Source organism: Pelodiscus sinensis, chromosome 8 (assembly GCF_052426305.1).
Source record: "Pelodiscus sinensis isolate ZL-2025 chromosome 8, ASM5242630v1, whole genome shotgun sequence".
Lineage (NCBI taxonomy): Eukaryota > Metazoa > Chordata > Testudines > Trionychidae > Pelodiscus > Pelodiscus sinensis.
In genome coordinates this window covers 63,234,168-63,256,606 of record NC_143059.1, presented here as the reverse complement: position 1 = coordinate 63,256,606, position 22,439 = coordinate 63,234,168, and the positions used below count along the sequence as shown (strand labels likewise).

General features: G+C 40.6%; 1 protein-coding gene across 4 annotated transcripts in view; it reads right to left on the bottom strand.

Annotated features, from left to right (window-relative positions):
* The window catches only part of CCDC186 (coiled-coil domain containing 186), a 52,039-nt gene that overhangs the window by 8,766 nt on the left and 20,834 nt on the right, over window positions 1-22,439 (bottom strand). Inside the window, exons 3-14 of one of the 4 annotated variants that reach the window (XM_075935442.2) lie at window positions 18,861-18,987; window positions 14,952-15,080; window positions 13,731-13,943; window positions 12,188-12,307; window positions 9,909-10,034; window positions 9,457-9,555; window positions 7,960-8,046; window positions 6,191-6,333; window positions 4,375-4,630; window positions 2,753-2,842; window positions 2,202-2,391; window positions 711-791 (exon numbers count right to left, since the gene is read on the bottom strand). In XM_075935442.2, coding sequence (XP_075791557.2) covers window positions 711-791; window positions 2,202-2,391; window positions 2,753-2,842; window positions 4,375-4,630; window positions 6,191-6,333; window positions 7,960-8,046; window positions 9,457-9,555; window positions 9,909-10,034; window positions 12,188-12,307; window positions 13,731-13,943; window positions 14,952-15,080; window positions 18,861-18,987 — 1,661 coding nt within the window. The remainder of the gene's footprint in view (window positions 1-710; window positions 792-2,201; window positions 2,392-2,752; window positions 2,843-4,374; window positions 4,631-6,190; window positions 6,334-7,959; window positions 8,047-9,456; window positions 9,556-9,908; window positions 10,035-12,187; window positions 12,308-13,730; window positions 13,944-14,951; window positions 15,081-18,860; window positions 18,988-22,439) is intronic. The other 3 variants (XM_075935443.2, XM_006134968.5, XM_006134969.5) reach the window with 3 other exon arrangements.

Sequence of the window (22,439 nt, the reverse complement as noted above, 5' to 3'; positions counted from 1 at the left end):
TATATAGACCAGTGAAACTATTAAATACAAAAATGCTGCAGAGTTAACCCTTTCAGGCTGATGGCAGGGAAACTCTGGAAGCAACTTCAAAAGCGATGGGGGAAGAACAAAAGGAAAAGAAAAGGCTACATCTCTCAAACAACCTTATGGGCTCAAGATGCATACAATTAACCTAATTTAAAACTATATGATATCAATTGGGCAAATAAATGCCAACAAAACTGCAGGGGAAAAAAAACATGTTTCATCATGGGCCAACAAGAAATAAAATGTTACATAAGCACATTGGTGCCTTTAAACGTGCCAATTGATTTACCAATTATACAGTGCCAATTGCCAATTAGTGCAATTAAACACTGGAGACAGCTACTGATTTGTTTGCTTTTGGCAACATGTAAAAAGTGTCATCTAAGCTATCTCTGAACATAAAAGCAGGAAGTTCAAAAAGAGAGTAAAAAAACTAGACCATCTATAAAAAACACAACAGATGGTTACCCCCAGGACTTTCACTACCAAGACTGACAATATTCCATAAGTCTTGGGGTTCTACAGGAGAAAGGTTTGTAGAAGCGCTAAAAAAAGCATTGCTCAAAAGTACATAATCTACAGTAATAACCAATGACTATTTAAAAACAAACACCTTTCATCTGTGCCAGTAAAATAAGTTTAGAGTTATCAAAATTGAACAGAATTGCTAGGTGTTATGTTACCTGATGAGCTGGAACGACTCCCCATACTGCTAACTTCTTTATCGTAACTGCCATTTTCAATCTGATCCAATTTCTTTCGTGCTAACAAAAAACACAACGAGGTTTACCAAAATGGGAAAAAAATTTAAGGAAATGAGACACACAGACACACCGCCCTAATCCAACAGAAACTGAAACAGTCTAAGTCATATATAATCAAACTACTAGTGATTAACAAACCATCTGAACATCACTAAGTGCTTGGTCTAATACCCACTGGATCAGTCTGTCAGTGTTTCTCAATTTTTTTTTTTTATAAAGTACCCCCCCCTTTAAAAAAAAAAAAAAAAAAAAGTAAGTACCCCCAGTACCTACAGTTTTCAGACTTTTTTTCCCTACCATTGCACCACATTTGTTTAAACAACTTAATCATAGTCAGGCGGGCGATGAAATTTTTGGGTGTAAAAAGTACAAAAATAATAAAGCACTATAAAACTTAACACAAAAATTCAGTTTTCTCCAAATTTCAGTTGTGCTAATATCCCCCCCAGACTTCTCTCAATTACCCCTGAGGGTACTCGTACCACTGGTTGAAAAATACTGGTCTAAGTGAAGAGAATTCTATCGTTGGATTGTCATGAGACTAATACTTAAGCCATGCTTTATTATTGATATGCATGCTCTTCAAACTGTTAAATGTATGACACAGCTCTGCAATGTGGAGATCAGTTATTCCGTGACTGCTATCGCTACTGGGAGCTGGCGGCAGTGTCTGTGCCCAGATGTTGAATAGTGCCAGCATAAGAAGTATGAGCACAGGTGTGTTCATACCAGTGTAAGACAGTAAACAGAACTTCCTCTCGCAATATATGAATGGTACACAACAGGAATTTCCACATAAATTCCAAACACCTGAATAAGCCAAACTGCACTCAAAATTAAAGAGTTTATTAACTCCTGTATGATTAATGTTCTTAACTTCCTGAAAGTACAAAATTCATCAGCCTCTTAATGCGTAATATGTATTTAAATAGAAAAAGTGCTTCCTTAATAATAAACAACAAATGTCACCAACAATAACTCTGGCTACCATAGGCACTTAGTAAAGCTTCTGAGGGGTCTTGAATAGACTTCTTTGTAGCGATCAGGAATTGCACGGACGAAGTCTCAATTGTCATATCCCATTTGAATTCACAAAATAGCATGCAAACTGAGAATGTGTGAATCCCTTCCAGTACTTCTATATTTTAATCAAGTCAGCATTTGAAAAACACCACATGTAACATGCCAGCAATTTACTTCCTACGAGATTCAATTAATGGGCCAATCCAGCAAGTCCTCCATCCACAAAACTACTATTTGATATTAAGGATGCCTCTAGGGATTTCACCCTAACAGAACATATGGATGCTGGCAGGAATCCTTCTCTAACAGCCTATGCTAGGAGCAAGGAGGTTAGTACACTCGAGTGGACATAGAACTAGATCTGAAAAGAAAAAAAAAAGTTTCAACCTTGCTGAAGTTGCTTGGTGAGGTCTTTAAGATTTGCCACCTGTTTACGCTTTTGAGTAACTAACTCGTCTTTTAATTCATCTACTTGGGTGTTCAGTGCTGTTAATTCTTTCTGTTGAGAAGCAACCTCTGACTGCAGCGTCTGGACTTCATGTTTGTGTAGCTCTTCCTCTTTTTGCAGTTTGTTTGCCTGAATTTACAATTCAAGAAAAAAATCTTAGAATCACTAAACAAACATCTGTGTACCATCATCAATATCACCAGCATTTTGCACTTATAGTGCACCTCCCCCTTCAACTGAGAAACTCCTATTTTATACAACATTAATTAAGCCTAATACCACCAAGTGCAGGAAAGCCCAAGGCAGTAAACACGGTATAGTATTTATTCCGGAAGTTGGCACTGTATAGAAGATTTAAGATCTAAAAATAATCCAGTTTATAACTTTTCAAAATATATGTGAAAACAACCCATCTTTGCATAGTAAAATGGAATCATCATGATGAGGTTATTACTAATAATTTTTATTTTAGCCATAAAATTATTCTTACAATTGACTGGAGAATGCAGATCAAGCACAAAGGATGCTTTAGGTTGATTTTAAGAGTCATTTTTAAGCAAGGCTCTTCAGCTGTGTCACACTTGATGTACAAAAAAAAAAAAAAAAAAAAATCAAGCTGCAATCCTACATATGCTTACACAATTAAGTGCTTGCAGGGATTTGACCTATTTAAATTTCTCTGTTAAATACGACAGCAATACTCTGGACAATGGGAGGAGCATAAAAAAAGTTCTAGTCTTCCATATGACAACCATGTTCCTAAAACAGGAATAATTTGCAAACGTCGGTTTCACATGCAAATTAAAAACCACTGGGTACAAAGATGAATTAAGGCAATCCAGAGCCCAAGGCATGCCATGATACTGGCCCTGCTACAATTCCACTCCCATTGCCCTACTTGTGTGGAGAACCCATCCTTCATCTACCTAAACGATGGGGGCTAAAGTAAACTCTTCATTCCCAAAGAGGCAGCAGGGTCCCACTCCCAGAGCAGTGGGTCTTCCATTGACAAATACAGGTTATGTTCAGATCACATTTTCCAGGTAGGTGACTGGGCAACAAAATGGCAGATGAATTTTAATGTTGATAAATGCAAAGTAATGCACACTGGAAAAAATAATTCCAATTCTATATTAAAAAGGGGGGGGGGGAAGACGACTAATGTAGCTATTATCATTCAAGAGAGAGATCTTGGAGTCATTGTGGATATTTTTAGGCATCAGCCAAAAAACCCCCAAAAAACCAGAATGTTAGGAATCATTAAAAAAGGGATAGGGAATATTGCTGCTATGTAAAATCATGGTACTCCTACATCTTGAATACTGCGTACAGATGTGGTCACCTCATTTCAAAAAAGATGTAGTGGCATTGGAAAAAGTTCAGGAAAGGGCAACAAAAACCATTAGGGGTTTGGAATGCCATATGAAGTGAGATTAAAAAGACTGGGACTTTTCAGTTTAGAAAAGAGGAAACTATGGGGGTATATGATAGAAGTCTATAAAATCATGACAGGTGTGGAGAAGTGAATATGGAAAATTATGTACTTGTTCCCATAACATAAGAACTAGGGGTCATCATATGAAATTAATAGGTAGAAGATTTAAAACAAAAGGAAGTATTTCTTCATGCAGTGTAGTAAGCCTTTGGAACTCCTTGCCAGAGAATGTTATGAAGACCAGGACTTTAACAGGGTTCAAAAAAAGAATTAGATACATCCATAGAGGTTAAGTCTATCAATGGCTATTAGCCAGGATGGGTAGGAATGGTGTCCCTACCTTATATTTGTCAGAAGCTGGGAATATGTGATGGGGGATGTATCACTTGGTGATTCCCTATTCTGTCTACTCCATCTGGGGCATCTGGCATTGGCCAATGTTAGAAGACAGGATACTGGGCTAGATGGAGCTTTGGTCTGACCCAGTAGGGCTGTTCTTATTCACAGCCATAAGGTCCAGAAACTAACTTTTTTTTTTTTTTTTAAATAAAAGCTGCAATGCTTCCCTCATTATGACACTGAACAAGAAACTTGGCACAGGCCTTAGAGCCTCTGCATTGATCCAGCCCTGATCAGATAGCCTAGTAATACAAAACCTATTTGCATGTTGAACTCACCAGATCATCTTTAGTCTGCTTCACGATTTCCAGCTGGCTCCGTAACTCTCTTTCGCTGTAGGTGAGCTTATCGAGCTGAGTCTGTAAGAAGTTGGTTTCGGACTGCAGCTGTGCATTCTTACTAGTTAGTCTTTCAGTGAATACAAGCAGCTCAGATTCTCTTTTCCTACTGCCTTCAATGTCCTTTTGGAGATCAGTAATCAGAGAGTTCAAGCTGTCCAGTTCTTCCTTCAAAGTGCTGATTTCTTGTTCCTCTCTACCAAAAAGAAGTGCATGTTTAAGGGGTGAATTGTGTTTAAATAAACCAAATGTGAAAATATTAAATGTGTGTTATAGAAGTGAAATGGCTTTCAAACTCCAAGCCAAAATAAAACTGATGAGCTGCTAGTCATCCTTGTATTCCCTAATCATTATCACCAGGGGAATGGTTGGGATCTGCACGTTGTCTGAATTAGAAAATTTCATAACAGCAGTACTGAGTTGTCCTCTCATGAGATGAATCCCAATCAGGGTCAGCTGCTGCTTCCCCTCTGTAAACAGTGTCTACCCGTTTCAAAGTACTACGAGGGCTCTATAAGGGACATGGTGGAAGATATCTGGAAGAATCCCGTGCATACTCCAGGACCCCTGGCCTACTCCTATGACTAAGCCTTGCCCATTTTGTACACTTCGCCCAACAAAGTTGCGGAGATTCAGAATCTGAATCCAGATCCAAGTTCTGTAGCTAATCCCTCACCTCTATAAAGACTATGCCAAAATCCTAGATTTGAGCTGCTTGGGCAGTCCAAATTTGGAAAATCCAAATTTTGTAGCTCAATTCAATTCTATTTCTAACCAATTTACTGAGCTAACTAAAGAGAGTCTTTGGGGACTCTGGTGCAACTAATTTAATTTGCAATTAAGAGGTCAACTACAACACACTCCTTGACTATGCTAGATGATTGAGCACTGATCAATCACCACTAATAAAGCACAGCACAAGAAGATTTATTCTCAGGAGGCACTGAGCAGCTTGCAGAATTAGCCCAAATAAGCCACTACTTTTGCCAGTCTTTCCCAGTTAACTAGCTTGAACGTTCTACAGGAATGATTTCCTTCTTACTCTCTCTTTATGGAAGCGTAATCAATTTTCTTAAACACATTTTAAAATCAATGGGTAAACGAAACATCTTTGCAGACTTTCATAACAATCTTTTGGGAAATATTAGTGTCTAAATATAAATGCATCCCTAGGATGTAAAAAAAATCATGTACATCCTCTAAGTGATTTGTTACCATGTATTCATATAGCATTTGACAATTATTTTAGGTCCAGGTATTACTATAAAACTTCTCTCACCCTTCAATAAAATGATATTGATAGTTTCCTTGAATGAAGGCTGTCCAGAGACAGTAGTGGAAAGAGCATTTAATCAGTAAGTCTTAGTGTTACACAGCCTATTACCATTCACTGTATCTGTTACTTTTACTGAAATCTAGTTAAAGGATTATGAACCAGTGACTAAATTAATCCCTATTGGAACTCTATCAAAATGAATGGCGTTACCACACAGATCAAATGTTGGCCCATACAATTTCATGGGCAATTTTTTCAGCTATCACTTAACCCTAGAACACCTTTTGGCTGAAAGATTTAAAAAAAAAAAAAAAAAAAAGTTCGATGAGGAACATTATACAGCTGGGAGAGGATACAAATTTTCTGAATACACCCATAGATCCAATATATTGCTCCCTTTACAATGCTTTTAAAACACAAATGCTCCAGTTCCAAAACAGGAACTGAACACTATCACTAAACACATTTTTTAATATATACCTTTGATGTTGCTCTTGCAGCTGATCTACAATTTTCACTCTATCCAGTAAATTCTGAATCTCAGCCTTCTGCCGATTAATAATTTCTTTGTACTTTGTTAATTCATCTTCTGTTCTCAACCGTTCATCTTCCAGACACTTTACCTAGGTGCAAAAGAACATAAGATCAACTGTAATCTTTATTTTCCCACCAAACTTCAGAAACTAGTAAATTAACTCCAACTGCTCAAAAGTTCTAACTACAGTTACTGTAGTACAGGTTGGTCCTCGCTGGCCTGACACCCTTGGGATCTGACTGGTCCCGAATGAGGGGATTTGCTGGATCAGGGAAGGTCCCTCCCCTCCTGGCCTGTGCTGCCACCAGGTTAGGGCTCCAGCCATCCCTGCTGCTGCTCCAGTCCCAGGGCTATTTAGATGCTGCTGGCTCTGCTGCTGCCAAGGCAGAGCTCCATAGCTGGAGCTTGCAGCCACCTGGTTCCACAACTGGGGCCAGAGCTGTTCAACCAGGGCAGAGCTCAGCAGCCACCTGGCTCCGCCGTAGGGCTGGAACGATGCAGCCAGTGCTGGGGCTGGAGCTCCACGGCCGCTGCTGAGCCAGAACTCCCCGCTGTGTTGGGGAGGGAGGATGCCTCCTCCATATCATCCATTCCACGCTATAGCTGGATGGGACGTCTGTTAGGTTACTCCAGCTGAGACAGTTTGTGTTCACATAATCTCTGGACAGATCTTCAGCTAATATTTTGGCCTCCTTTATGCTTTTGTAACAGACCATAGTACATGGTACATAACCAGGAAGGAATCTGCTTAATGAGCTTTTGTGGCCAGGTGTTCATTTGGGATTCTGGAGGCACCAAAAAGGATGGACTTTTATGTTCACCCAGAGAGCTGTGCCTTCTACAGTCATGAGACAGTTCCAGATGGGAAAAATGGATAGTAGTCACACTCAGCAGCAGAAAGGTAAGAATTTACCCCACTCCACTCCCCAGAACATTTGTCTACAAGTTCTGGTAAACTACAGGATCACAGATCTTAAAATAAAAAAATCTGGATAGTTGTTGGAAATAGTCTGAACAGTTGGACCCATGCTAATAAGGAAGCCTGACTTAACAAGAGCAGAATATACAAAATCAGCAGCAACAAGTAGCATTTAAAAAAAAAAAAAAAGACAAACATTTCTAATGACTTTCCTGTGAAACGTGACAAAATTCAAGACTGCAGCATATACAGGCAGTCCCCGGGTTACGTACAAGATAGGGACTGTAGGTTTGTTCTTAAGTTGAATTTGTATGTAAGTCAGAACTGGTGCATATTGTATGGGAAACTCTAGCCAAACAGAGCTCAGTTTTATTCTCGCACACCTCACTTCCCTCAGTCCTTTTTTCTCAAGCTGAGGTGTCTCCTGAGAAAAGCTGCTCTGCGTCTCCCTGGTCTGCTGGGGGGGGCGCTAGCTTCGCATCTTCCTGGTCTGCTGGGGGGAAGCAGCTAGTGTGGGGTTGCCTCACTCCGTTTGTAAGTAGGGATCCGATGTAAGTCGGATCCATGTAACCTGGGGACTGCCTGTATTGGTTGTACTGGTACTCCCTTAATAAAACTGCACAGCTGTGCCACGTAGGAGTAATGCAGCCATCCTCAACTCATACTGACAAATCTCCACACCAGATCACAACGCATTCTCGCTCTTTATGTAAACAAGGCAGATACAGTAGGATCTGTTTTCAAAAATCTTTATGTTCCACCTTCAAACTGCTAGAGAGAAAACTCTTTAGTTACCTTTGTTCTTAGTGTACGCAGCTCATCCATACCCTCTTTAAATGTCCTCTTCAGGTCCTCCAGTTCTTTTATTTTGGCATAGTGTACCTTTCCACAGAGAGAAAGTATCACAACACTGTCACTTTAGGGGGCACAGGACTTCTCTATCCACTATATGACTACACCCAGCAATAGAGAATATATTTGCTGCTTGCCTGTCTAACTAGGTTTTCTACCATTCCCAGCACCAAAGTATCGGAGTATGCGTACTTCATAACAGTGAGACACATACACACACTTCCTAACTGTCAGGGTGTTAAAAGGCTGGAATAAATTGCCTAGGGAGATTGTGGAATCTCCATCACTAGAGGTATTTAAGAGCAGGTTAGATCAACATCTATCAGGGAAGATCTAGATCAGGGATGGGCAATAATTTTTTGCCTGGGGACACACCAGAAGGGGCGGAGGGCAGGATACTTCCCTGCTTCCCTGCCCACAGACCATGATTGGTCTGGGCACGGGGCAACACCTTTGTCCCCCTCCTCAGAGGTTCCCCCTAGGCGCCCATGCCCCTGGCGGTTGGAGGAGTCGTTACACGCCCCCCCTTTTGTGCCCAGGCCAATCAGGGCTCAGGGGCAGGGGAGCATGAAAGTTTCTTCCCACCCTGCCAGCAGCGTGTGGCGCTTCTAAGCACTGTGCACTCCTGGCAGGGTGGGGGCAGAGCGGAGGAAACTTCGTGCTTTCCCCCACCCCAAGACCCTAATGGGCATGGGACAGGGGATCGGCAGGGCCTCTGTGGGCCAGGTCAACCCGGTTGGTGGGCCGGATCCAGCCCGCGGAGGCCCCTTTGCACACCCCGATCTAGAAGGTACTTGGTCCTGCATACACACACAAGTATTTGTCCTGGGTTAAATGTATCTACATTATTAGCTCCCACTGAGTAAGTCACATCCCCAAAATAAATATTAAAAGAACTGTATAACTTTTAAAGTAAAATACTCAAAAGTTAAAAAAAAAAAATCAGCCAAGAGTGCAAAAAATCTGCAGCTCATGTCCAATAATACATGTGCACAAGAGGCCGCATTAAAAGTTGGAAAGGCAACCTTAATTTTGGCATTTCCTAATTTCTGAATGTTTGACTTTGCAACTTTAACATTTTCTTCATATCATTTTTGGGATATAATTTCCCAGGGTTTGTAAAAAAGCAAACCAAAGATAATCAAAAGTTTCATTATGTTTAATCACATTGAACTCCAAGCTGGACATCAACTAAGGCTGTGATATCTTCATTCTTACCACTTCAGTTAAAGTAAATGGTAACAGCTGAAAGCTGTTAGGTTTGGTGGGGCTGCCACTAGAGGGGGATGAGACATTGTGCCATGGGATGCCATAGCATTCCTCTTCTGCCTAGCAAATAGAGAACACTCAAATTCTGGGTTTAATGCCAGGTTCTGAAAGGGAATGTGCTCTAGTGTTAACAGATCCTAGTTGTGCTGTTTATAATAGTAACAATTTTACCTCCAGCTGCTCAGTCTTTTCCTGCATTTGCTTCTCTAGTTCTCCCTTTGTCACTCGGAGTTTTGCATCCAGTTCATTTGATTTAATTTCTTCTGACTCCTAGTTGAATTGGAAGAAACACGCAAATAAAATGTAATTTGAGTGTTTTTCAAAGAAACTCTTTCCCTATTTTATGAACACAAAAGATGCACATTCTTATCACTGAATCTGTGTGATATGTTCTACCTCACATAGTAGTTTTGAATATTGAAAAACCCCACATTGTACTCCAAAGCCAGACTCAAGATCCTACTTTCCCCCTTATTTCTTCTTTATTTATGTCTTGAATTGCTGAAGTTTATAAACTTAATGGTCTGACATTTCACATGTAGCATGCATGCAATAATTTTTCATCTTATTATAATTTAAGATACAAATAGGAAAATATCAGATGTTAAACATATTAATTTCACCTCATGAGAAAGTATGCCTACTTGGTATGTTTTTATCATTTCTTGGCAGTTTTTCCGTATTTGCTCTCCCTCCTCTTTTGCTTGAGTTAACTTTGTCGTTGCATCTTTGAGTCGATCTTTGGTTTCCTAGAAAATAAACCATGAACAACAGGATGAACTTTTGGCATGTCACAGAGCAACATTTTGAATTGGGTGGTTGGGAAAAAAAAGAGGGGGATTATAACCAAAATGTCTTCAATTCTAGTAGAGTTTCCAACTCATGATTTTATTGAGTCACAATATTTGGTATTTTTTCTTCTAATCCAAGCTATTGGAGTATATTATGTGAGAATCTCAGCTTTATTTAAATGAATCTGTTCTTCGCTCTCAAGATTGTGCAAAAACATAACTAAGTAATCCCCAAACCTCAGAAATGAGAACGCAAACAAAAATAATTCCCAATTATTTTAAAATGGTTGTGATTTTAAAGTCAATCTCATATTTTATTGCGTGATGTGACAAGATATTTGAAGACTTGAGTATTCTGCCATCATTAGTATAGTCTAGGTCTATATTTCTCAATGACTGGACCATGGATCAGTGCCAGTCCCTGAGATCTCTCTGTCACAGTTTAGGAAGGCAACAAGCCAGTCCATTGCATGAAAAAGCTTGAGACACAATGGTCTAAGTCACCTCAGTCTTTATTTACTTGTCACCTCAGCAATGGTCTACTAACTCCCCAAAGCTTCCACTACCTCATCTATCACATTCTCCTATTTCAGTGGCACTAGCCACAGATTTTCAAAGCAGGCCAAGGAATTTAGATGAATGGAAAATGTGTCCAACTCCCCCAGTCTGCTTCAAAAAAATTAAATCTTTAAGCTTTTGCTGATCACTCTGCTTAGAAAGTGCTGCACCTCCAACTGTTCAATCATCTGTTTATGGCTCTCCGGAATGGCAACATCACCACTCAAAAACCTCAAGTGGAAAAATCTGCTTTCACCATTGTGTTCCTGTAGCCATATTTCTAAGAGCCAAATTGAAGTCTCCCTTTGGTAACACAGGAAAAGCAAGTGACTTTTAGTGGCTGACTCCTCATTTGAGAATAGAAATCATGTTGACTGAAAACTTCATCATTCAATCTCAGCAATTTTTTACTCTCCATCTCATCCTTCATTCACTATCAACCTGGTAAGTTATTCAGAGAGAGGATCTAGTTATCTTATCTCCCTGTCCTTATAGTAATTAATCTCTCTTTTTGCAATATATATATTTTAAGAGAACCAAATGTAAGGAACCCTATCCAGTTGTGTTTTTCTTTTCAATGAAATTGTTACTGTTTGCAGTCTAAATCACACACACATTCTAAACTGACTCATTCAGGAGAGGGGAGATAAGAAATTCTTAGCAAGGATTGTGTCACGGTGTGTTATGAAAGACAATTAAAAGCACTCGTGCAATCAGAGTAAAGCAGAAATTCCCCTGGCTCTATTCCAGTATCTCTCAATCTTGGTGTGTTGGTGACCTCCCTTGAACTTAAAAACCCCTGTGACCGCCATACTAAGACTTACAGGAGATAGGGGGTACCATTAGGTGGTGGGAAGCAGAGAAATCGCCCAGACCGCATGCCACAGGGGACCCTGCAAAGCAAAGTTACATGCTTCAGTCCCAGCAATGAGACTCGGTCTTAAGCTTGAGTCCCAGAGCTGAAGCCTGAGCCCCATTGTTCAAGACTGAAGCATGTAACTTTGCTTTGCAAGGGCCCCCTGCGGCATGAAGTACAGGCAATTACTCTGCTTGCCATCCCCAATACAACTGTGCTCTTCTCCCCTCTAAATCAGTCCCAGGTTGAGTAGCACTGTTAGTCTATAAAGTGCTACCAGAGTATAACAAAACATGTGGATGGTATCATGAGCTTTCGTGGGCATAGCCCACTTCTTCAGATGACCTGAGTTATCTGAAGTTAACTCTGGTCACCTGAAGAAGTGGGCTGTGCCCACAAAAGCTCATGATACCATCTACATGTTTTGTTAGTCTATAAAGTGCTACCAGACCATTTGTTATTTTTTTTCTGTAACAGACTAACTCGGCTACCTCCTGAAGCTACTGATATACTCGGTCACCCGCTCACTTTTCCACTTCACTATCTATAAAGTGCTATTCCAAAAATCTACGTATAGATTGCCATGTTAAAAGTAAACAAACTATTTTTAAACTATTTTAATGCCCCAAAGTAAGAAAACAGCGTAGTAACTACACGTGCTTGTTACGATCTTACTTCATAATATTGCTTTACTAACCTTGTGTGAATCCATTTCGGTTTTCAATTTGTTTTGGGCCCATTTTACTTTGATGACATGAGAATTAATTTCTTCTTTCAATTTTTCTATTTCTCTGTTAAATCTAGTGGCTTCACCCTCCTAAAAAAAAACACACAGAAACAGCCACAGATCATATTTTATCAATTTTAAATGCAGATTTTTATGCAGCTAGAGACTCAGACTCACACGAGTGACAAGTACAGATTTTCATTTTTAAGGCCCCAAACTTGTAAACATTTGCATACTGTTAACCATATTAAACGTTTATAGGATTGGGTCTTAGTGCCTTAATTATCTAGGTCTGGACTGCCAATGAGAACTACTCTCTGTCCATATGCAGTACTGCTACATTTGCGATAAAAAAAAAAAAAAAAAAAAAGAGTTCTAACTGAAGCAATCTTGACTAATTCCACTAGGAATTTCTAGCAGACTTTTTTCCATGGGGGTCTCTTGAATGGAGTTACAGAAATTCATGAGAGACTAGATGTACAGACCTTCTGGACAAGTGACAAAGCCTATGGTTCTTTCTGCAGGCTTAAGGGAAAGATGCACTTGGGGGAGGAGAGGAGTCAAATTGTAGGAGGATATAGCAGAAAACATGAATTTTACTAACCTTTGTGGGTTGTCAGACAGAAGCATTGTGTAACTGGATATCTGATCAAATGGACAGTTACAGTAAACTTCCGATAATCCGGCACCTTTAGGACCCAGGGGGTGCCAGATTATGAGATATGCCAGACTATCGGAAAGGGAGGCTATGAGAGGTTTGGGGTGGGGTGGGGAAGATTGGAGGGGCAGCATTGTGGGACCAACCCGGCAGCCCCAGCTGCTCTGCCCCAGAGCAGTGCCAATTGTCCGGCTGCCTGGAGCACTTCCGGGTTCCAGGTGGTGCCAGACTATCAGGAGTGCCGGACCACTGGATGCCGGACAACTGGAGTTTTACTGTATTAAAAAAATTGTAAGTTGTTTAAATGTCTCTATACATCTTCACTTCTTATAAAAAGTGATTATCTAAAGTACAGTGGCTCACAAAAATAAAAAGATGTGCTGTTAGCACTCTACAAACCTCAGTTCAGAACAACACAGGGAATGCAGGAAGATGAAAATAGGACCTCATTTCCCCCCCCCCCCCCCGAAAGGAATATATTGACATAAAATGAGTCCTTCACAGCCACCAAGTAAAAGGGAATTTAATAAGATACCTACCATTCAATAATTATGACAGACAAGTGCTTTCCTGATTTAAATAGGGTTTTTTAATCATTTCTTTAAAACAGTGGTTCCCAAACTTTTTGGCATCACGCCCACTTTTTGATTTTTGAGAAACCCTCATGCCCCCGCCCCCAACAGCAGCAAGACTTGTTGAACAAAAAAGGAACTGACGGGCCAAAAAACAAAAATAGCAGCAAAACTTGGGGGGCTGGGGGGGCGGGGAGAGAAGAGACTGGGTCGCCTCACGTGCCCCCGCTCCCCTGGAATGTCTTCATGCCCCCCAGTTTGGGAACCCATGCTTTAAAAGTACCTTGGTTTCATAGAGCTGATGCAATCTTCCTTTTTCCTGAGAAAGTTGTTTGATTTTATTCACATGCTTTTCAATTTCTTTATTTGCATCTCTTAGTCGTCTTTCCAGTAACTCCTTTTCCTTTCGGAGATCTAGAGACTCCTTTTCTCCTCGAACATATTTCATTACCATAGTTTCCTTTTCTTGCCGTGCCTCTTCACATTTCTTGTTTGCCTTTAAACATTTAAATTCAGTCATAAGTTTACATTTCACTACTGATAGTTTTTATACACAAACAATGGATACGATATTCTAACACAGTAATTAAAACATAACTGAAGTCTTAAAGGCCCCAATTCTGTGAGCAAGTTATGCATTGGCTTAACATTACTACCATGACCAGTCCCATTTAAATCAGTGGGACTATCAGAGTTCTTACTATTACAGGTATGTGTTTAAGTATTTGCAAGCTAAAAGCTAAATATTTTATTTAAGCTGCATAATGAGTGAGTTGGTAATTGGCATGTACTTGATGACTACTAAATGGAGAATATATAGTTGTTAATTCCTAGAGTAGAAAAATATTTTGCAGATGTTCAGTTCCAATCCTCTATCATTTCCCTCCACTATATAATTTAACAATCACTTTTCAGATGTATATCACTTCTCACATAGAGACTCTGTGGTCAAGATATTACTAATATTGTTTCCTTAAGAAAATGGAAACAAAAATTAGGTTCTAAAATTCTTGTAGCCCAGAGAAAGCCCTTGTCTTAGCAAAATCTTAAAAGAAAAAACAGATGTTCTTCCAGCAGCATAAATGAAGTAAATATATTATTTCTTTGTACCATTTTAATTGTGCTTGAAAAGATCAGATTTCACTGGTAAGTGTGCATAACTGCTGACTTCTTCCTCCATTCAAAACCAATGTAAATGTTGAGCAAATAAAAATTTACAGGGAACCAACTGTTCCAGAGCTGCTTATTTTTCATAAAATTACACAAATGAAAGTGACTCAGAAAGAACATATGTGAGTATTAGTACCTCTACAAAAGGTTACAAATACTTGAAAGTTCACTAGCCATCAAATTGTATGCATAATTAAATCTTATTGATTAAAAAGATTTTGGAAGCCTTGGTGTATCAATTTTCAACGCACCTGCTTGCAACTCTCCTATAGCAAGCAAATTCTTTAATGAAAGATTCAATTATTACAACAACTTCAAAGGAATTCAAAATTACCTGGTCCATACGAAATGCCATTTCTTTATGCAATTGCTGTATAGTATTTTTGGCTGCAGCATCTTGGTTTACAAGTTTGTCTTTAGCAGTTTTAACTTCTTTTTTGAACTCTTCTATTCTTGATTCTAACTGTAAAACAAACAATAGATAATTAGAGAGAAGAGAGTAAAAGATTCCATACATTTTTACAAACATTTCTTATAAATTAGATGTCACAGTATTTTTAAAATATATACCGCACATGTCAAACTTTAGTCAAACTGCAACAACCACTAGTAACAGCCCAGCATTTTAATTACAATACTAAAGATGAAAGGAATGGAGATCATCTATCAAGTGCTGATTGCCCCATACTAAGCAAAACTTTTGGACTTGAATAACTTATTGTGTGAAAGGATAAAAAGACAAATGCATTATATTTTAAGATTCTTATAATCAGGGATGGTTAGTAAGCCACACACACCTCTTTCACAAATAAAGTGCTGTTCGTGGATCCCTCCATGCCCTGTCGCACCCCACTCCTATTCGCCACCTACCAAACTGCAAAGAGTAGAGCTTGGAACCTCTTCCTTACAGTGGGGTAGGGGTGTCTACCCAGTGGAGTGAGGTGGAGTCTTGGGTCTTCAGCCCTGCAGGGCATGTCTGTTGGGGCTTGGGTTTCAACAGGGATGGGGCTGAAGCCCCAAGTCCTGGCACATGTGCCGCAGCTCTCAAATTGCCGAAGACTGTCACAAGAGGCTAGGAGGGCAAGTAAATTTGGCCGCCCCACTTAAAGCAAGGGAAGCATTTGTAACGTTTCAGTGAAAAAGGACAGAATAAAAATTGAGAGCTTGGCATTAGAGTCTATATTTTTACATAGTTATTTAGAAAGATATCCATGTCCAAAAGGCAAGAGTCAGACAAAACTGTTTTGTCGCCATATCAAAGACTTGGTCCTGCCCTCTAATGCTGTGAGCATGAGAACAACCACACGCACGCACAGCTGGATGATCATACTCCGTCGAACGTCAGACAAGCTAACCAAACACTTACCTAAGAACATCCTAGACATACATTTCTTTAGAAAAAACAAAACAAAGCCTAAATCTGTTACTGAAACTCATAAATATAGTTGCTGCCAAGTTCCCTTTCAAGAAGCAATACAAAAGAACTACTTGAATAACTTCTTTAAAGTAATGATATAGGAGTGTAGCCATTTAAAAGGATACCGATAAGCTCATGCTTATTGGCTAACTCAAACGGTAACACTTTTTTTTTAATTGTATCCTTTGGTATATATGGTTGTGACTACTTTCTTCCACTATTTGATCTGAGGAAGTGGGTCTGGCCCACGAAAGCTCATCACCTAATAAACCATCTTGTTAGTCTTTAAAGTGCTACATTGTCCTGCATTTTGCTTCAACTACCCCAGGGTAACACGTGGCTCCCTATTCAGCTCCCAGCTTGAAAGCCAATTCCTGGCACACGTCGACTCCCACCTGCCACCCCACTCCCAGGGAGCCAGTTGCTACTCCGTGCTGCTGCCTCTGCTGCAGAGGTAGCAGCGTGGGATAGAGCCCACTTAAAAGCTCCTGGGGAGCTGGCTGCCACCCCACAGGTAACCAAGTAACTCTTGAAGTTTTCAGTGGTTACATGATTAGCCAATTACATGCTTTTCAACATCCCTACATTAAAGTAATATATTCTGGAATCGTCCCAAGTGTGCAATATTAAAAGCGTTAAAGATCTGACTCAGCTGACAAAATGGAATTGACAGTAGTACCAGAAAGTCCCACTTGTAATTAGCACTTTCCATTACAGCGCATAAGGTATGAAGTCTCACACAGCAAACCTAAGTTCCATATGCAATCACTGTGTGACAATGGGGACTAGAACAAGAGGCACAGAGTGAGCTGCATTTGTTGGTTTATGCAGAAATTTGTTTCCATTTAACTTGCAATGCTTTTTAAAATGTTAATTCGACTTTGGTCCAAGTGATGGACTTTCAAAAACGCTTTGAGATACATAGAAACATAGTTTGGGGGGAGGGGAGAGGGGTGTCCATCTTACTAATCTGTGTGGCATAGAAATTAATAAGTAAATTTATAACCTTTCTGAAACATCAACATTGATTTTAATATATAAAAATTAGTTTGGACACTATTTCACCCCAGTTTAAAAAAAAAAAGTTATAAATGCACGCCTAATAACCATTTGTGACTGTTCTCAGTAACTATTATCTTGAAAATGTCAATGTCATACACAGAAACTTGAAATACCATGCATTATTTGTTCTTGTAATTAGTTATACATACCCCATATAAATTATTAGCATTCTTTTGCGGTATCTACTTTAGAGTATATTTATATACAATATCATCAGAGATTTCTCCCTTTTATGAATTAAAATCTCTCAACTTTAGTGGTTTCTTTTCACTAACAAAAAGGAAAGAGGACAGACTACTGTTTAGATTGTTTCTGAATATCTGTAAGCTATTCAAGGAGACATCTGTAGAAAATTCTTCCTGTAAATCTACACACAATACCTAGTTCCAAAAGGGAGTACAACTTTTTAATATGTTAAGATTCTTCTAATGTCACCAATTTCAACAATGTTTTAAGAGGTCAACAGCTGCAGAATTCTCAGATTCAATTATAATTTTAGCTGTCAAGCTGAGTTTATATATAGGATACCTTTAGCTGGAAATTTGTATATATACTACAATTTTTAAACTAACAAATAATCCTTAAAGGTGGTCTCTCTCACACATGTGTTCTATAGAAAACTGGCAGGCCCAAACAGTAAGGGTGCATCTAGACTGGCATGATTTTGCGGAAATACTTTTAACGGAAAAGTTTTCCCATTAAAAGTATTTCTGCAAAAGAGTGTCTAGATTGGCATGGATGCTTTTGCGCAAAAAGTGCTTTTGCGCAAAAGCATTCATGCCCAGTATAGACGCGCTTTTGCGCAAGAAAGTTCTGATGGCCATTTTAGCCATTGGACTTTTTTGCGCAAAAAATTAAGATGCCTGTCTACACTGGCCCTCTTGCACAAGTATTCTTGCGCAAGAGAGCTTATCCCTGAGTGGGAGCGTCAAAGTATTCTTACATTAGAACGTCAGTGATCTTGCACAAATTCAAGCGGCCAGTGTAGACAGCTGGCAAGTTTTTGTGCAAAATCTTGCCACTCTAGACGCACCCCATTAGTTTTCAGATATATGCAGTATTACAGTGCATACCAAGGTTATGTATGTTTTTCACTTTAGCCATGTTTCTACTTACTGGAGGATCAACACTCTGGCAATCAATCTTCCGGGGTTTGATTTAGCGGGTCTAGTAGAGACCCACTAAACCAAACACTGAAGGTAGCCACAGTACTCCTTGCTGTTGCAAGGAATAAGGGAAGGCAACAGAAGCATTTCTCCCATCAACTTCCCATTATGGAGATAACCCCAAACTTGGCCCAAAGTATGACGACTCCAGCTACATTATTTAAGTAGCTGGAGTTGCGTACCTTAAGCTGACCTTCCCCCTGCAGTGTAGACCTGGCCTTTGAGTATGAATTCTGGTGCTACCTTTTAGTGCACAACACCTTTAAATGGGAGCGGGGGGGGGGGCAACTATGTGGAGTACTAAGTGCTTTTAACATCCTGTGACCTTCATATGAGATCTGATGGCATTCACAGATTGGGCCCATGGACCCCAATACCAAGAGATGGGGAGCATCTGCAACTCCCACTGACTTCAGGAGACTTCCAGATGCTTAACATTTCAGTGGTTTGAACCCAGTAACTGTATTAAACCAAAGACAGCAGTAAGTGCTTTCAATAAACTAACAAGGCATTTGGGATGGACGAAAATGTCAACAAATGCCTTGGGAGCGTGTTTCCTTTTCTGCTCACACATACAATGCACTTTTCTTATCTGTACCTGTTTAATAATGTTGAGATGCTGCTTTTCCGTTTCTGTTCGTTTTTTCAATTCATCTTTTAACTTGTCCTTTTCTGAACAAATATCTAAAATAAGTTCCTGATGTTTTTTGTTTTCTTTAATCAATCTGTAAAGATAAAATGAAATTGTTTTGCTTTGCTGTCTGTGTGGAAGATATGGAAAAGTGATCCAAAGAATTTTTAACCCAGAACAGCTTTGTTGCACACCCTTATTTGGCTGTCTGCATTTCTGTAAAAGCCTTGCACTTAGCTACACTAACAATCTAGCTGGCACCAACGTAAGTGATTATTTGCATGGTCTCTCTCTCACCATGGCATCAGAGTACTTTCATCACGTAAGTGTAGAGTCACAACAATGGATGTAAACATACTGATATTATCTTCGTTTTATGGTTGTGCAGACTGATCTGCCTTACCTACAGTCACAGAGGAAGCCTGCAACTCAGCTAGAAATTGAACCCAGTCAGGTCCCTTAACCACAAAATTATCTTCTCTCTTCCTACTCATAGGTAGTTCACAAATTTTAAAACAATTTGTTCCTTTACAACAGTTCTCAACCAGAGGTAGATATATGCCTGAGAGTAATTAGAAGTCATCCAAGAGGTACATCAACTCATGTAGATATCTGCCTAGTTTTACAACAGACTATACAGGCAGTCCCCGAGTTACGCGTATCCGACTAAGGTCGGATCCGCAGTTATGAACGGGACTTTTCTCGCCCCGGAGGACGGGAGCGGCAGGACGCCCAGATGCGCCACGGTCCGCCGCCCCCGTCCTCCAGGGCGAGAAAAGCTGCTCCCCGTCTCCCTGGTCTGCAGGGTGACGGGGAGCAAAGCCTTGGAACACGCCCGCAGCGGGACAGCCGCGGCACGCCTGGACTGTCCCGCTACCCGTGTGGTCTGCAGCTTTGCTCCGCGTCTCCCAGGTCAGCAGACCAGGGAGACGGAGCAAAGCCGTGGAGGACTTGGGCGGTCCCACCACCCCCGTCTCCCTGGTCCGCTGGGGAGGGGGGTGCAGCTAGTGCCCCCCCCAAGCAGACCAGGCTTTTCTTGCCTACCCCTGGGGTAGAACAGCTGGGGGCTGCCAGGTTGGTCTTGCAGTGCCGCTCCGGACCAACCCTGCAGCACCCCAGCTGCTCTACCCCAGGCGTCCTGATTCAGCCCCTGCTGGTCAGTTTCAGCAGCGGCTGAATCAGGACGCCTGGGGCAGAGCAGCTGGGGTGCTGCTGGGTTGCTCCAGTAGCGCCGAGGAGCCGCGCTACTGGAGCAACCCAGCAACACCCCAGCTGCTCTGCCCCAGGCGTCCCCAAGTCAGCCACTGCTGAAACTGACCAGCGGCTGACTACAGGAAGCCAGAGGCAGAGTTGCTCTGCCCCAGGCTTCCTGGAATCAGCCGCTGATCAGTTTCAGCAGCAGCTGACTTGGGGACGCCTGGGTTTCTTAAGTTGAATCTGTATGTAAGTCAGAACTGGCATCCAGATTCAGCCGCGGTTGAAACTGATCAGTTTCAGCAGCGGCTGACGCAAGTTCCGACTTACATACAGATTCAACTTAAGAACAAACCTACAGTCCCTATCTTGTACGTAACCCGGGGACTGCCTGTATATGAAGAACTAGCAAAATTAGTACAAAACTAAAAATTCACACAATGACTTGTTTATACTGATCTAAATACTATACATGGCAATGTGTACTGAAAGCACAATATTTACATTCCAATGGCATTATTTAATAATTACTCTCTTAACCGGGATTCTCTGGTCTGGCAACATCCATAGTCTGGCACAGACGTTGCAGGACCAGAGAATCCTGTGAAGCTGCCCGCCCCTACCCTTCCTCCCACAGAGGTAGTAGTGCGGGGGAGAAGGAGGGCAGGCAGGAGCGATGTTCAGGGGAGCCATCTTAAAAGCACCAGCTCCCACAGAGCTACGTGCCCCCCTCATGCTGCTGACTGACAGAGGCAGCAGCGCAGGGGTGGGGTAGGCAGGAGCCAGTACACATGGGAAGCCAGCTTTCAAGCCAGCTCCCTGTGCATACTGGCTCCCATGGAGCCATCTGCCCCCTACACTGCTGCCTCTCTAGCAGAGGCAGCAGGGGAAGAAGCAGATGGGAGCCAGTGCTCGCAGGGAGCAAAAAACATGCATGGTTACACATATACGATTTTTAATATCCTTAGTTGATATCCGCTGTTTTACAGCATGGCAGTTTGAAGGCCGAATCAAAGCTGTAGCCAAAATGATAACATTTTTATTGATGATTATGGCTACATATGGCAACATTCCAGGAGCAATAAGGAAAAGTTATACTTAAAAAAAATCAGGGGTAATGTTTTCAAAAGTGCCCAAGGGCCTGATTTACAAAGGCATTCAGGTGTCCAAAGGCCAGACAGGAGCCAAGAGGGATATCCAGAAGCACCTAAACAGGTTAGCTAGCTCCCAGGAACTTAAGGGAGGTGCAGGGCTCACTGTTTCAGAAAGGGTACAGAGCAGATAAGAAGCAGTACTGGTTTGTCTGCATCTCTTTAAGCTGCTACAATAAAATATTTACAAATGAAGTGCACAGTAAACAAACAGGTAAAACCCAGCTAACTTGTTTGTACACAGTACTCAGGAGTTACAGTCGTCATCAATAGACTCACTGCCTCTAACTCCCACTCCCCAAAACACTCCCAAATTCTTTGCAGTTGCTTAGAGCATAATGTACACGTGCCAGACTAAAAGTCACAGGCTATTTCCATTTAGTCTGTCTGGTAGCAAGATTACCAAAATTACGGCAGCTCTCTCCCAAATCCCATGCTTTGAATAATTTGTAAATGGTCATCTGTTACTGTGGAGTCATAGTTCCTCCCACAAGAAGCTAACACTAAAAATAGAGATATATAAATAAAAGCCACTCTCACTTCCGGCCTGTCAGCAGGAGTGTACAAAGTGAATGATTAGACATTTAAAATGGTCAAATCCCTCTCATGTTATACAGGGAAAGCAATATGAAAGTCAAAAGGAGAACTAAGAATTCAAGCAATGAGTTGAGAGAGAGTTGAACAATTTTCATACAGTAAAAGGAATTTAGCAATTTTAGTACAAAAGTTTCTTACAGCAAACTTTGTATACATACACGCAGTAAATTATTAATTTCAAAAGCTTTCCTGTAACTTTTTACTATGTTACCAGATGTTATTGGATAATTGACTGTCTATGCATAAAAATAATAGCCCTTAATTCATACTTTTCTGAGAACTGAATTAACGATTTTCTTTTTCATGCCTTCTTTTTAAAATTCAAACCTGGCTCTCTCAAACTTGAAGTGTCCTCTACCAGTTTAAGTTAACAATCATAACTGGTTTAACAAATGGGACTGCTGAGGATATTCTACAGGAGGCGATATAAACATGATATTAAATAAAATGATGGTTAATTTCTCATATTTGACAAAGGATTCATGTCACCAGTACTGTGATGGAGTTAACAAGAAATTCTAGCTAATGACAGGTTAACTGACCATGAATTTCAGATTAAGGATTAGCAAATTTCTGTTCAATTCCTGCCACATTTAACAAGAAG